Raw genomic sequence first — 14,768 nt, 5'->3', positions numbered from 1 at the left:
GCAAGGCTGACCGGGGAATGTCACAAGTTTCTCAACCGTCGGTTTCTTTTGCAAACGCACTAACAATAAGCCTTCGGGTAACCACGCTCGCACCCAGTTCTCTGTTCCATGTCGGCAAAATATTAATTTAATATCAGTAACGATTGTCAAAAATTATAATGCATTTACTGAGGATGCGATTGGCATTTTATAAAGCTTTGCAATATTGCATGTTATCTTGCTTATGACAATTCAATAATAATTATAAAATGGGAGTCAATTAAGGGTTTTCCTGATAGATTTTACCGTTGCTATCGTAACCTGTCATATACAAAGGACAGCCAAACTTGTTTAACAAAAATTATGCATAATTTGTGTGACAAATTATTGCAGCCTTATTACCAAAAGCCGTGATATGGTGGAACGAACATGGGCCCCTGCTGAAACCTATCTTGAGCTTCCTTAAGCTTAACGCCCGATAAACACTGAAAGCTCGATCTGTTGTTATCTTTAATCATTACAACTAGAAATTTATTAAGAGTTGGCTCAAAGAATATGACTGTTGAACGATATCCCACATGATGCTGCTCTTCCATCCAGTTGAACACTGATTTTTGGTCATCAAAATAGAAGCTGCTCTGGACCTTCTCTGGTATCTTTGTCATGACAACAAAATACTGCCCCCGTCCAGTGGAATAACATATTCCTGTTACAGTGAATCCTTTATTGAAAAGTGCATTTATTGCAAAGTGTGTCCCGTCCCACGTATTGTTAATGAACCATGTCTGTGTTCTGCCTCTGTATTCTTTTGTGCCCTTTGTCATAATAACATAAAATTTTGAGTCCCAGGTAACACATGGAGTGATCTGATGACCATATCTCCATCTCTCCCATCCTAATTCGCTTATTGATAAAATCAATTGATTAGCGCCATAATTTTCCATGAAAAATACACCAAATCCTACATTCTCTTCGCACGCAAGAGAATATATTTGTTTTGACGTTCCATTCATCTGATTCGAATTTTTTCCGACCCACTGGATGAGAGAGTTAAAGTCATATCCAAACTCCCAGGAAACGTTAGGTCTGGGACTGTAACTTTGTGAAGGTGCAAAGCATCCAATAAAGTGTCCATTAAAGAAACTTTGGCAGGTCACAATATTTTCAGAATTTTGAATATGGCTGCCAATCAAATCATTGTACTCATATGAGTCGTATCCATGCGTAATCGGAAAGTCTTTCCTGTTCTCTCCACTGTACACAGGTTCAGTGTCAGAACGTTCTTTCTTTCCAGTCATGAACAAAGTCAAGTCTCCACCTTTGCCTAAGAATTGTTCAAAAAATCCATTAGATACAGCATTCAGGTTTTAGGACTAAAGAGTTCAGTACTTCTTGCATGCTGAAAGCACAGCTTTTATAACTGCCTGTAGCTCATTTCCGAGACAGTGATAACCAGAATAAGCGTTTAGCCCTGAGATAAAATGGTTCAAGGTTTTTCTTATGTTTAACAACAATTTGTTCTCAAGAACGAATACCGCCCGATTAGCTCTTCAACCTCCGTAATCGCTTTGCTTTACCTCATCACAGGGAAAAAGTTCGCTTTAGTAACTACCTGTTAACCGAGATTGAGGTCTTTACGGGAAAATCTCAGACTGAGACCTTGATTGATAGATAGTCGGGACGAAACAAAATTTTCGGGCGAAAGTCCCCGCTCTTGATGTAAAATTTCGCCCGAAAATATCGCTTCGTCCCAACTATCAGCCCCTGGGTCTCTGAGTCTCCGAATCAAAACCATCAGTCAAGACTATATATTCCACCACAGAAAGGGAGACCGCAGCAGCGCTTTGGTTAACGAGTCAACGCTTCAAAAACTTGAACCTATGCACATACATGTGTTTTGTTTGGTTCTCCATAGCCAAATAATAACTTATAAATTGGAGAACTTATCATTACAGCAGGAGAGAAGATGAGCACAAGTATCAAATCGCAAAACATATTTCATAGTTTATTTTGTTATTTAGGTGGCTCAAAACCGTTTCCAGCACTTTGAAGACTTAGATTTTGATAGATCATTATAACCATCCTTCTTCAATTGATGCTACAACCATGGTATCAAAACACTACCCAATCATTGGTGAACACGTTATCATTTTCGTGACACAATAGGTTACCATAGCAACAGTATGACCTGCTAAAGACACCCTTAAATTTAGGTTTAAGGGCTTATAATTCAAAAACTTATATTATCAAAGTTTGATTAGCAGGATAAGATGAAACTTCTGACAAAGTTTTAAAAAAAATCTGTGCATGGGGTTCAGCGCCACCTAAACGTTTTGAAACTTAACGTGGCTCTGAACCCTATGAACAGATTTTTTAAAAACTTTCAGTGCCAAAAGTTGCGTCCTATTCAGCTGTTATGTTGTTCTGTTATGTTGGAGAATTAAACGGAACCCTTACGCAGTTTCTATGGACACTTGGAAACCAGCATTCTGAAAATGTGAACCTTAAGATGGCTCCCTAGAGTATTTACTAACACCCTCTATAGAGCGTTCCCCGTTCCCCGTTCTGCTTCCCCTTACCCCTTTCCCGTTCCCCGTTCTCCGTTCTCCGTTCCCCGTTCCCCATTCCCCAGATCGCGGCATACCGGAACAACCTTTTGTTAATTAAGTTTGCCCACTGGCATTCTTTCGCTTTCTCTCGCCGCACTTCTCCCCTATTTTTTCGCGCGCCATTTTTCGCGCTGCGCCCCAACTAACTGAACGCCTGGAAGAGGTCAGGTACTGTACACACTAGGCTGACAAGATTTGTTTGGCTCTGCCAAAAATGTCGACAAATTTTGAATTTGGTAGTCGCGTACACACTTGAAAACACGAAAATGTTTGATAACCACAAGTGTCAATCGCGTTGAAATCTAACGGGATTCTGCCTAAGTGTATAGACTCTAAAACGTGAGATCAAATTTACTTGATTGACATTTTCAGTCAGATTAAGGCCTACAAATTTTAAAATCTGACAGTTTTGACGCTTGAATAAAATTTGTCCTGCCTCGACGGCGCCTTTGAAGTTTGGCACGGCATGACAAAATTTTGGTAGCGCACTTGTAGAACGGAACTGATGACATATTTTTGCAAAATAAACAAAAATTCGCCTAGTGCGTCCGGACCCTAAATTGAAGGTTGTACAAACCTGTGGTATCAATAGCTTCAGAATACTCCGGACATGCTGCTAAGCAGTTGAAACCTGCGATGTTCTTTTGACGGCAGAAATTTGCCCAGTGGCTACTGTAGCAAGCATCGCTGAAGATCATTGGGTAGTAAGTTCTTTCAGGAAGCGTATCAAGAATTTCTTGAATACTGATTGTCCCATCAGCAAAGCACCAGTTTCCGGTCCCAATTTCTCCATGCCCAGTGTAGTAGAGGATAGGTTTGACTTGTTTACCTTTGCAGGTATCAAAAAGTCTCCTGATGTGATCTAACGCTGTGGATTTGGTTAGATAAAGATCTTTTACAGTGTTGAATAACATAGCTCCAACTGCAGCTTCCATGTTGGCTAAATCATGAGCAACACCGGCAAGAAATGTGCCGCGTCCCTCTCCAAGATAGTCCTTGGTCTTTCTATCAGAAATAACAATGCCGCTTGGAGGATCTGAAGCACCTGAGAGAAGTAACCATCGGCACTCATTACAAGTTGGTTTCCACCATGGCCAGCGGTCAATTCGACCAACATAGAGCCCCTGTGCAATGGCAGAACCAGCAAATTGACGAGACATACTCTTGACCCTGAGAGTCTCTACCGTTTGCATCAACCTTTTTCACCTAAGATAGACAAAAAAAAGTGACTTCTTCATTTGCAAGAATTTCTGAATAATTACATAATTAGGAAGATAACTTTTTAAACAAAGTAACGTCAAAACGATTGGCAAGATCAGTAATGTTCCCAGACTCTCTGGTGACATTTTTCTGAGATGCGATAAAATACACAGCATTATTATATGGCAAGGGAGTTTTGAGGTAAATCCGAGCCTTCTGATTGGTTCTTTCTTGGTCGCGATTTTGCGATACGGACCGTTACCATGAAACGGTCATAAGGTTTTTACCTTTACAGTTTTTACAGTTTTTGAGACATTTTTTTGTTTAAAAAAAAACCTCTTAGTTGTCGGGTCTGGGCTATGTTACGAGTGGATCAGTAAGTGGATGAGTGAGAGATGTTTGTGTGTCACACCAATCAGATTGGGCCAACTATGAACAACCAATCAAATTGCCGTTTGTAAAGGTGAGCCATGTATGTGAAGATTTCATCCTGGTTTTAGAATAGCCTGCGTAGCAGTTTTTTCCGTTTCCTTTCAGGCAAGCGAGAGTTGCGCGAGGGGACGGGGATAGAGGTAACAAAAAAGTTACTGACCCCCTCCCCCCTGTTCCTAACGTTTTGCTCTCGCCCCATGCGTTCGCGCGACTTCCCTTTAGCTCTCGCCTTCTCCCGCTTAGAGGAAACGGAAAAGACTGCTACGCAGGCTAGCTTTAGAACGCCCATCTTTGTTTTGTTACAAACATCGGCCTTCAGTTCCGACAACTCTGATGCTGTGTTTACTATGGTTAAGCCCAGGACTTTCTGGGTGGGTTTCTAAAGAATTGAGAGTTCGCGGATAATCAGCCGAGGAATCAAAGTCTGTGGTCTACACTAAAGTGTGGTCAAGGCGTCTTAGTTGCTTTTCGCATTATATGAAATTTCGCATGAAATGAGTCTTAGCGGCTCGGCTACTAGGAGGTTTCTAGGACACGAACGATTACTTTTAGTGTAGGGATAGCGAGGGGGCGTTCATGATGGTATTCGCCAGGGCACAATCGATATGGTTTGCATTACGTGCAGTTCACGAGAATTAAGTCCAAACCATTTATGTTTGCGTAAATGTTTCAGGTGGAATCGCATGATAGATCTCAATAAAGTAGCGCCGTTTAAGTTTCTCAGTACAATACGGTCTTCCTGTTGAATCTTTTCTTAGAATCAATACTCGTTTGAAGTGGTTTTCTCTGTCAATCAAAGCAATTACGGACGGCTAGTTTATATGAATGAGAACACTGCTGAGTTTTGAAACGGTCAGTGTAAAACGAAGACTGCAGAACGGGGGTAAAATGCAGACTGAGGGCAAAATGCAGACTGCAGACTGCAGACCAGTATGGTGGCCGAGAACTGCCATTAAAGTCATTAAAATTTTCAAATTTGTAGGAATCAATTTTTATTTATTTCTTATTTTTCTTTTTAAAATAAAAGCAAGTGAAAGCAAAATGTGAATTAGAAATAAAATGAAACCAAAGATAAATCAAATCAAATCAAAATTAAATTTACTACCCAGCCGAGCGCTCCTTTTTGTTTTGTTTTGTTTTGGTCCGAAAAAAAATTTGTTCGTGGCCGAACGCTGCCACATGGCCGAGGGCTGCCAAACAAACCCAGAATGCTATGCGGGATCCCTTTCGAGATTCCAACCCAAAATTTGATATCTTGAAACTGCATCATTCTATTTGTGTACTTTTCGAACAATGCACATCTATAAAAGTATTTACCCGTATATCGTAATCCCTCAAAGGAAACAGTCGATCGAGAAACATGAATCGCCTGAGGTGTTTCAAACCAATGATCCAACCAATAGGAAGCAACAGCGTCTTGATGTTATCTCAAAAGGTTAGACAAAGCAATTTACTTTCTGGTATTTTCCCACACTGATGAAAAGCGTGTTTGCCTTTTAAAAGAGTGAAATAATTTTATATTTGGAACTTGCTGCCAGTAATATTCAAGAATAAAGAGAGGCTGAAGACAACCCTACCTCTCATATAATCGCAAACACTATGCCAGATTCCTTTATTTAAGTCATGAATAGCTATTTTTCCGTTACTATATTTAGAGTAATTGTTCTGGGCACGTGGGAGCTAGTAAAGTGCCCTATACTGTCAATCATTTCTAGTATTCCGTAAGTCGTGTTGACCATGAAATTAAGCCCGCAATGGCCCCGGGGGAGGGCACTGCCATATATGGGCTATATAGGTATGAGCCGCTGTGAAGGGGTATGGTTTTCAAGCAGTTTACTGTAGGATAGGGTATATAAATCAAAGCGTTTGGGTCTTGAACAGGGTATCATTTTTCCCAAAACTGACTAGTTGGTTGAAGATTTTATCTAGACTAAGAAAACCAGGAATTGCCACTCAAAAATATAAAAAAAATCAAATCGGCAAGTTTAAATTTACGTAAATCAGCCGCAATAGTGTCGATAGATGGGGGGATCTGGGGAGTTTACTCTATTATAGGGTAGCAAAATTCAGCTGAACTAGCTCTGGTATAGGCTAGGGGTTCCAGGGTCTCAGCGGCACATCCCCACCCAGAAATTCCTAAAGTACCCCCCGGGTAATGGCGGCACCACAAAATCATCAAAAGCACAGCAGACTAACTCTTAATGAAATTGTTTTACACATTTGATTACTCAACAAGTTTTGTCAATTTCTTTGCTATCTATTGATACGTTTTGGGCTTTAAAACGTCCCTACAGGGATTGGGTCAGGCGACACGATAGGAGTCTTTAAAAATAATAGCTTCAAACCAACGTCAAATATGGTACCTTAAAAGCTACATTTTTCTCTTGGCTTTCTCTTGATAGGAGCGGTAACTGACACAAGTATACAAATTTTGATTTCATGAGATCATAGCGAGAAAGCGATTGATATTCGACCAAATTTCCGCGAACAAATCAAACTGAAACCCTCGGAACACCAGCGTCGCATAATCGCGACGGCGGTTTAATAATTCACCTTTATCAAATTCAGTTTGATTAATGGTTAGGTGTTTCACTCACCCGCCGACGCAGTCCAACCGGTTTCTTTAGAAACTAGTAACTGGCACATTTGTTCGAGGATTGTGGTTTCGACAACCAGAAGCTCCAACGAAAGTGAATCCGGGAAATAATTACTGTCCTGAAATTCGCCGATCGATCGAGAGGTAGTATCAGATTCTTCAGTCTCGAAGTTCCATGTCCCGTTAGCTATCGATAAGATTAAGCGTCAAGAGAAATCGAAAAAGGTTCGAGCTATCAGGAGTTTGAGTTATTAGACAAATGACCGGAACTTAGGGAATAAAACGGCAAGCGTTTCAATCAGGTTTCTCACATAGACTTCGGATAAAATTGGAACGATATCTTGCCAACAAAGCACATCATCAAAGATTTGAAGAGAATAAAAGAAAATAAAGCAAAGCATCAGATGAATATTACGATGGCATTCTGTGGCAAGTTGTTACGTTGTAATGAGTTACCGTTACGTTCCTTTCACGAATAGCTCTCCCCAGTCAATACTCTTTTTGTCGATGATTCTGAAGAGCTACGACTCATAAGACTTTTAAAACTGACGTTGAAGAGATTTAGCTATTAAGAAAATGTCCCTGAAGGACAAAAAATATCACCGTCTAAGTTAGCGGGAGTGGGAAGGAGGGAGGCTCAAGTTATTAAGGGTTTTAGTTTGAAAGGTATAAATGTAAAGGAAGCAAACCCAGCGGAAATCAATTTCGGTTCAAGTTAGCACGATCGTGATTCGAGTTACCAAAGGGTTCGAGTTATCAGACATGAACTGTATATTCTCAGTGAGTAAAAACCACTGATATACTGCTCTAGCACGCTTTGACATCGCCGATGATACCACAACAAAATGTAAAGTCGAACAATGCGAAAATATTTTTTTCTTAATCTTATTACCACGTATAAACGGTCAAAAATATAGATTTTAGGAAACGTAATAAACAACGTAATTGCAATAATTTAAGAGCGAGTTGTTACCATACATAGGATGTTACAGTAAAGTCTGTATCGATTGTATCGATCATCTCATGGAGCGTCTTGATCATATCATCGTCTCGGGCTAGGATTTTTTTTGCATTGTTATGTCTAGTAAGTTTTGGGATCGGTTTGCGTTACACCAAACACCATTTACGACCATTTACATGAGCCAAAAACTGGGCAAGAAGGAACGAAACGAGTCAACATCTTAAAGAGGAAAAGAGGAGAAAGCGACCCATAATGGCTCTTAACGGGCGCGTGTGGTTTTGCTTATCACGATTTTCATGAGGGAGAGCTTTTACAAAAAAGAAGCTATCACTACGCAAAACTCAAGGCTGAAATTGCAACAAAAATTACAGAAAAAAAAACGCACAAATTAGCATCAACTCCTGAGATAATCTCGGCACTCCAAACAATGAGCACCGGTGCCACATTTCACATTTCAAAACTCGACAGCACGGTCGCGGATCAAACTTTCGAATGAAAATCGTTGAAATCGTGCTCTCGGATTTTCATATATTGAAGGGTCTGAGAAAGCGTCTCGGTTAAATCTCCGATTTTATCATTCCCCACCTCAAGACATTAAGTATATTTCGTTTCTCTAGTTGGAATGTCATTGACCCAAGGATATTCTTCTTCTCGAAGATGGCTTCTGCCATGATGCACATTACTCGTGAGTAATGGCTACAAAATTGAGCTATATATGACTTCAGTTCGGTACATTTGAAAAATTTACTTACCAAGCTCAACAGGTTAATCACAAGTTCAAAAGAATTTGTGGTCCGACAAACAGCGCTCACGAGACAGAAACGGGAAGAACTTAGCAAAACTTTGCTGCTCGAGTGAAACTCCATCACGAGGTTGAGTTTGTCACGAGGTCCAATTTGCATAATCTTGCCTCCATCAAAACAGGAAGGTCAAATTATAATACGAAAAGTTTCCTCTGTTGATCATTTTCCAGTCAGAGAAATAGGTGATGATGAATGACTGAACCATTAGTTATTACCTAAATTAAAAAACTAGAAGTAGCGTTGTGCACATGTAGGGCAAGTGTCTTCCGAATTTCAAATACGCTGCAATCTGTTGCATATGGACATGAATGGACGGTCGTCACCGCCAAAAATATAAAGAATGCAAAGAGTCATTCAAAGTGGGCGGTTGTTTCCGCCAAATATACAGACAATGCGACAGGAAAAGTCAGTGGTGAACAATCAAGTCAATAAGGACAATAGAGAGCTTATGTTACGGACCTATGAGTTGATAGCTGCCCTCGCTGTTAGAAATCACTTTCTAAATGACCACCTCAGTGTTTTTTGAAACACTTATTTTAAATAAGAAAACTTTAAAATGTTCGTGGCTAACTATCAGCCCATAGGCCCTTAGTCTGTTAGAAGAGTTCGCGAAGAACAGAGTGGACAAAGGCTAAGGATATGGGACGAGAAAGGGCGCTTTCTTCCCCACATCCCCCTCATCTTGGTGTTTGTTTCGTTCCCCTTTCCGCTCATCCCCTGCGATAGCTTGGCCAATCAGATTGCAGCCTTTGCATTAGTGTAGTACATATAAAAAGTATATATAAAAAATTTCATGAAGAAGCCAGGTAGTGCTTAACAAATATTGTAAAATATGTATTGTATCTCGGCCACGTGGTCTGTCTTTCATCATTGCTTGTCAGTCTCTAGTCATTCACATTTTGCTGACTAGATCCACCTTGGCAGGCCCGTACAGAAATTTACAAAATGGTCTTACCTTGAAAATGAGCAGCTCAAACTGGAAACTCAGGTTTGGTACCTTTTAATAGGGCAAGAGACGTCCGGGGTTGGGCTGAGAGCGGGAGAAAGCGGAGAAAGCTGACAGTTCACTGAGTTCGGGTTTAGTTTACGGAGACGTATGACGTCATGAGTAGTGACGTATCCAAAACTTACGTTCCTCATTAACCAAGAAGCCCTTAACCGAATTAAAGATGAAATATTGGGGAGAAACAGAGATAGGAGAAATAGTGCTGTCCTATCTAGACCAATCTACTGCCCTTAGCTTTCAGTTATCTCATAGGCGGCCCCGACGTTGAATACTTACTTACTTATTCCTCTTCGTTCCTAGTGGAACATAGGTCCTCAACTAGAACGCGCCACCTAACCCTATTTTGTGCAGTGCCCTTTGCCTCATTCCACGTGAGATGTTTCCTCTCCAACTCTGCCGTTCTCGTACGTCGCCAGGTGTGCTGGGGTCTCCCTCTTTCGCTTCCCCTGTGGGTTCACTCCAGTGCCCTCTTGACTACATGTTAATCTGGTCTCTTCAACGTGTGGCCGATCCAGCCCAAAGCTCTTTGTCTTATCTCTTGGTCTATCGGTCGCTGCCCTGTTTGTCTCCAGAGCTCCTTGTTGCTGATTTTTCTAGGCGACCAATTCCGCAAGATGTTCCTCAGGCTCTAATTGACTAACACTTGCAACTTCTGCTCCAATCCCTTAGTCAGCCTCCAAGTTTCAGAACCATACAAGAGCACCGCCTTCACATTTGACCCAAATACTCTCAGCTTGGTCTTAGTTGTTAGTGCTGTGGATCGCCATATTGGTCTCAGCATCGCAAATGCCTGTCTTGCCTTTCCAATTCGTGCCTGAACGTCCTCGCCAGTGCCTCCCTTCTTGCTTACAATGCTCCCAAGGTATGTGAACTCATCCACTTCCTCAATCCGCCCCCCTGCAACCGATACACCATCACCGCGTTTGGTACCAATACGCATCAACTTTGTCTCGGTGGCATTGATCTTGAGGCCTACCTTCGCACCTTGTTCCTCCGAGGCCTGTGTCTTATCCCTCATCTCCTGTATTCTTTGCGACAGTAAGGCCAGATCATCGGCAAAGTCAAGGTCTTCTAAGGATGTCGTAAAGGTCCACTGAATACCTCTCTTCCTGTCAAAGGCTGTCCTTGTCAGCCAATCCAGGGCGACCAGAAACAGCACGGGCGATAGCAGGCAGCCTTGTCATACCCAGTTCTCATATTCAATGGTTGCGTCCTCTGTCCATTGTGTACCACCTGTGCGGAAAAAGGCTTCATAGAGAGCTCTGATGATGGTGACCACCTTGTCACGCATCCCGTAGTGCCGAAACAACCTCCACAAAACCTCTCTGCTGATACTATCGAAGGCCTTTTCAAAATCTATAAAGTTGATATGCAAGGGGGACTGCTTCACAGTAATCCGCAGTGTTGCTATTTGATCTGTAAAGCTTCGGCCAGCTCGGAAGCCCGCCTGTTCCTCTCTCAATTTTTCATATAGCGTGATCTTGATACGCTCCAGGATCACTCTGCCAAACACCTTACTTGCCATGTTCAGCAACATGATGCCACGCCAGTTTTTACAGTAGCTCAGATCACCTTTCTTGGGCAGCTTGATTATCAGACCCTTCTGCCACTCCTCTGGTATCTTCTCCTCACTCCATATCCTGTTGCATAGGTCCAAAAGAACCTCCTCTGACGTGTCCCCTCCCGCCTTAATTGCCTCTGATGGTATATTGTCACATCCTGCAGCCTTCCCGTTTTTTAACTTCTTTATAGCATTCTTGATTTCAATACGTGTGATGCGACCTGTCCTGATGTTAAGCTCGTCATTTGGCTCCACCTCTGGCGGGTTGAGCGGCTCTTCGTGGTTAAGCACTATTTGAAAGTGCTCCCTCCACCGGTGCATCTCCTCCTCTGCTGACCTGAGCAACACGCCTGCCTCGTTTCTCACTGTCTTACATGTATTCTGGAACCTCCCACTTAACTTTCTGGTGATCTCGTACAAAGTCCTTGCATCACCTCTCTTTTCAGCCTTCTAAGCTCTCTCAGCTTCTGATTCCACATACGCCCTCCTTTCTCTCCTGCACCTCCTCTTCACCTCCCTATTCAGCTCTTGGTACCTTTTGTTTGCATCTCTCTTCTGCTTTCTCGTTCTGGCCATGTTCGTGGTGTTTTTTGCCACCTTTCGCTGCTCAATTATCTCCCAAGTCTCCTTGCTGATCCACTCTTTCCTGTTTGCCTTTGTCCTACTCAGCACCTGCTCGCAGGTCTCCACGTAACCTTGTTCGATCAGCCTCCATTCATCATCCACTGGCAGCTCCTCCTCCTCTATCAACTGCTGCAGACCCTCAAATCTGTTGTGCAGCGCTAGCTTGAATGCGTTCCTAACCTCGAAGTCTTTCAGCTTGCTGACCTCGAAACGCACTCGGCCACTTTCCACTTTTCTCACTTTGGCAATCCTAAGCCTGACTTTTGCCATCAACAGATGGTGGTCCGATCCAACGTCTGCCCCACGCAGCACGCGAACGTCCTGCAGTGAGCTCCTCCATCTCCTGCTAAATGCCAGGTGGTCGATCTGGTTCACAATAACACCGTCAGGAGACCTCCATGTCCGCTTGTGACACTCCTTATGGGGAACAGCGTTCCACCGATTACCAGCTCATTTGGCTGACAGAAGTCCGCCCACCTCTCACCATTTTCATTCATCTCAGCTCTTGCCCCATGTTTACCCATCAGCTCCTCTCTGCCTGTATTGTCAATCCCCACCTTAGCATTCATATCTCCCATGACGATCTTCACATCTCTGTATGGCACCTGCTCCAAAACCATCTGTAGCTGGTCGTAGAAATCGTTGCCTCGTTTGTTGGGGCATAGCATTGCAAGATGGTGACCTGCTGCCACCTCGAGTTGAACCTGGCTCTGATTATCCTCTCAGACACCGTTTCCCATTCCAGCAGGCATTGTGCAGCTTCTTTAGACAGAATCAAGCCAACTCCCTCTCTTATGATGTTCACCTTCATCCATTTCTGAGTACAGCACAGTTTCTCCTGTAGCTATCCTCAACCTCTCACAAGAGTTCCATCTCGTTTCACTTACTCCCAGAATACTAATACCATATCTCTCCATCTCTTTGATCACCTGAGCATACTTACCAGTCTTAAACAATGTCCTTACGTTACATTGCCCGATCTTCACACACGCGTTTGGCGACAGCAATTTCATCGGCGGTTTATGCGTCATTCTCTGCTTCGCACGTTGCTCCAACCGGGTGTTAGCATCTTGTACCCCTGCTTCCTGGTAAGGCGTAGTGGTAATTCTAGTTTCGGTTTCTGTAATATGTTTCTTTTTCCGAGAGCGGGTTATCGGCCCGCCGTCCACCCCCCCCCCCCGGCCCCCCCAACCTAGAGGACCAGGGGCTGGTCTTCGTCTGGCCTCTACCCTTCGACCAATGCGGCAAGATTAGACCTGTCAGGGACCAAAGTCCCCGCCGGCACAGCTCTCTGGGTCATTGAGACACACAAGCTCCACCACCACGACAGGGTGTCAGTAAGGTGAATAGGCGAGTTGAATGGACGAGTTATAATTGGCTTTAAATTAAGCCGCTCCAGGAACACAGAGACATCAAAATAATGCAAACCATAAGGTAAGCTACTTTTATTTAAATTATTTCCTACGTAGCATTTAGACTAATTTTCGAAGTATTCTCAGACATTGCTTTATACACAGCTAAAATGGTTGGTGACCTGTGGTTTTCCCGATTGGAAAGCCTGCGGATCCTTGTGCGCATCTTCCATTGAAAGACCTCTGACGAAAAAATTCGCAGTCTCTGAGGTTGAAAAAAATGGCGGCAGTCGGCAACAACAGATGGAAACTGCCTGTCCTCAATGATCTTCGCCAAGCCAACCTATCATCTACGTATTGAGCGCTCAATTTATTCCTAATTCAAAACCTTTCACAAGAGTAGCAATTTCTAACGTTGAAATGTCCTCAAGACACACAACAACACGATCTTCTTGTGATAAAATTCTCTTCGCAAGTGTAAACTTGCATGTAGCAGCTCTTTGTCTGACCGTCTTCAAAACAGACTTGATACATGAATTTCCAGCATTTTCTTTAAGATTTGTAGATTTCACAGTTCAATTCTGCTTTCACTGAAAGTTTTCATTTCACGCAAAGCGACGCTCAAGCCAAGTTTGACAGTGGCATGATTTTCCTGAACCAATCACAATTCTTTGTCCACATAGCAACCAATGGGATTGCTTCATTTTTTAATGACAACAGATTACGCCAAATTGCTAATTTCATGTTTGCCAAAGAGGGCAAAGGCCGGGTTTCGACTTGTGTTAAAAGATTTTGAAATAATTTAGACTGATTCCGCTCAAAGTTCGAGCAATAAGTGCAAAAATTATTTACTAAAAATCTACTCATAGCAAGGTAACTTTTGGAATACTATTTAAAACAACTCACTTTAGTTAATTTCTCTAAGTGACCCCGTGATTAAATTCTCAAGTAATCTTGAGAAAATTAAAGTCAAACCTCGTAAGAATGCTTAAGGGCATATATCACTTTTTGGGCCAATTTTCATTTTTTGCAGGATCAAGCTAATTTTTGGCAGACTGACTTGTTTTGACATGAAAAGGTATGTTCTGTGATTGTTTTTGTTGATTTGTGCTTCATTTTTTGAGAAATAACGTAAACAAATAAACTCAGTTTTCCAACAGCATCTTTTGGAGCGAATCCTTCAAAGGTGGATTTCTCCACGGCTCGAACTTAAACAGTTACTTGTAGCAGCTTCAACAGCACTGCTTGTTTTAATAGATGTTTGGGGTTTTGAAAGAAGGAGAGAAATGGACTGGAAAAAAAATCGACCGACCCTGTATCAAACCGGTGTCACGACAAAACAAACTCGAATCCAGCCTGTTCAGCACCTTATTCGCTTGCGCTAACGAAGCAACAGAAAGAGATGAGTGTAATTATATGAATCATATAATTGCTATATAATTACTACTATTATTATATTAAACACGCTTCGGTGACTTCATTGTTTAGCAAAACAAAAGGTTCCTTTTGTTTTTCATTCAACAAAAGATCTCCAAAAGGTGTCCTTGGAAAACTGAGTTTTTTGCCTACCTTATTTCTCAAGAAGGAAGAGCAAATCAGCAAAAAACAGTTATGGAACGATGCTTTTTATGTCAAAGCAAGTCAG

At 42.2% G+C, this 14,768-nt stretch overlaps 1 protein-coding gene and 1 pseudogene across 1 annotated transcript; both read right to left on the bottom strand.

Moving 5' to 3' along the window:
• Positions 1 to 377: 377 nt before the first annotated feature.
• LOC149110590 (uncharacterized) lies at positions 378 to 3,810 on the bottom strand. Its single transcript, XM_089291466.1, has 2 exons — positions 3,166 to 3,810; positions 378 to 1,303 (listed from the first exon to the last, which is right to left on the bottom strand). Exons 1-2 carry the CDS (start codon positions 3,779 to 3,781, stop codon positions 378 to 380), a joined length of 1,542 nt encoding a protein of 513 aa, XP_089147592.1. The 5' UTR covers positions 3,782 to 3,810.
• Positions 3,811 to 10,993: 7,183 nt separating this feature from the next.
• LOC149110589 (uncharacterized) lies at positions 10,994 to 12,041 on the bottom strand (annotated as a pseudogene).
• Between the last annotated feature and the right edge of the window lie 2,727 nt (positions 12,042 to 14,768).

Source organism: Orbicella faveolata, unplaced genomic scaffold (genome assembly GCF_042242905.1).
Source record: "Orbicella faveolata isolate gen_17 unplaced genomic scaffold, um_ofav_v1 contig_24, whole genome shotgun sequence".
Lineage (NCBI taxonomy): Eukaryota > Metazoa > Cnidaria > Anthozoa > Scleractinia > Merulinidae > Orbicella > Orbicella faveolata.
Note: the sequence above shows the minus strand (reverse complement) of the source record. Positions and strands in the feature narration are given on the sequence as shown.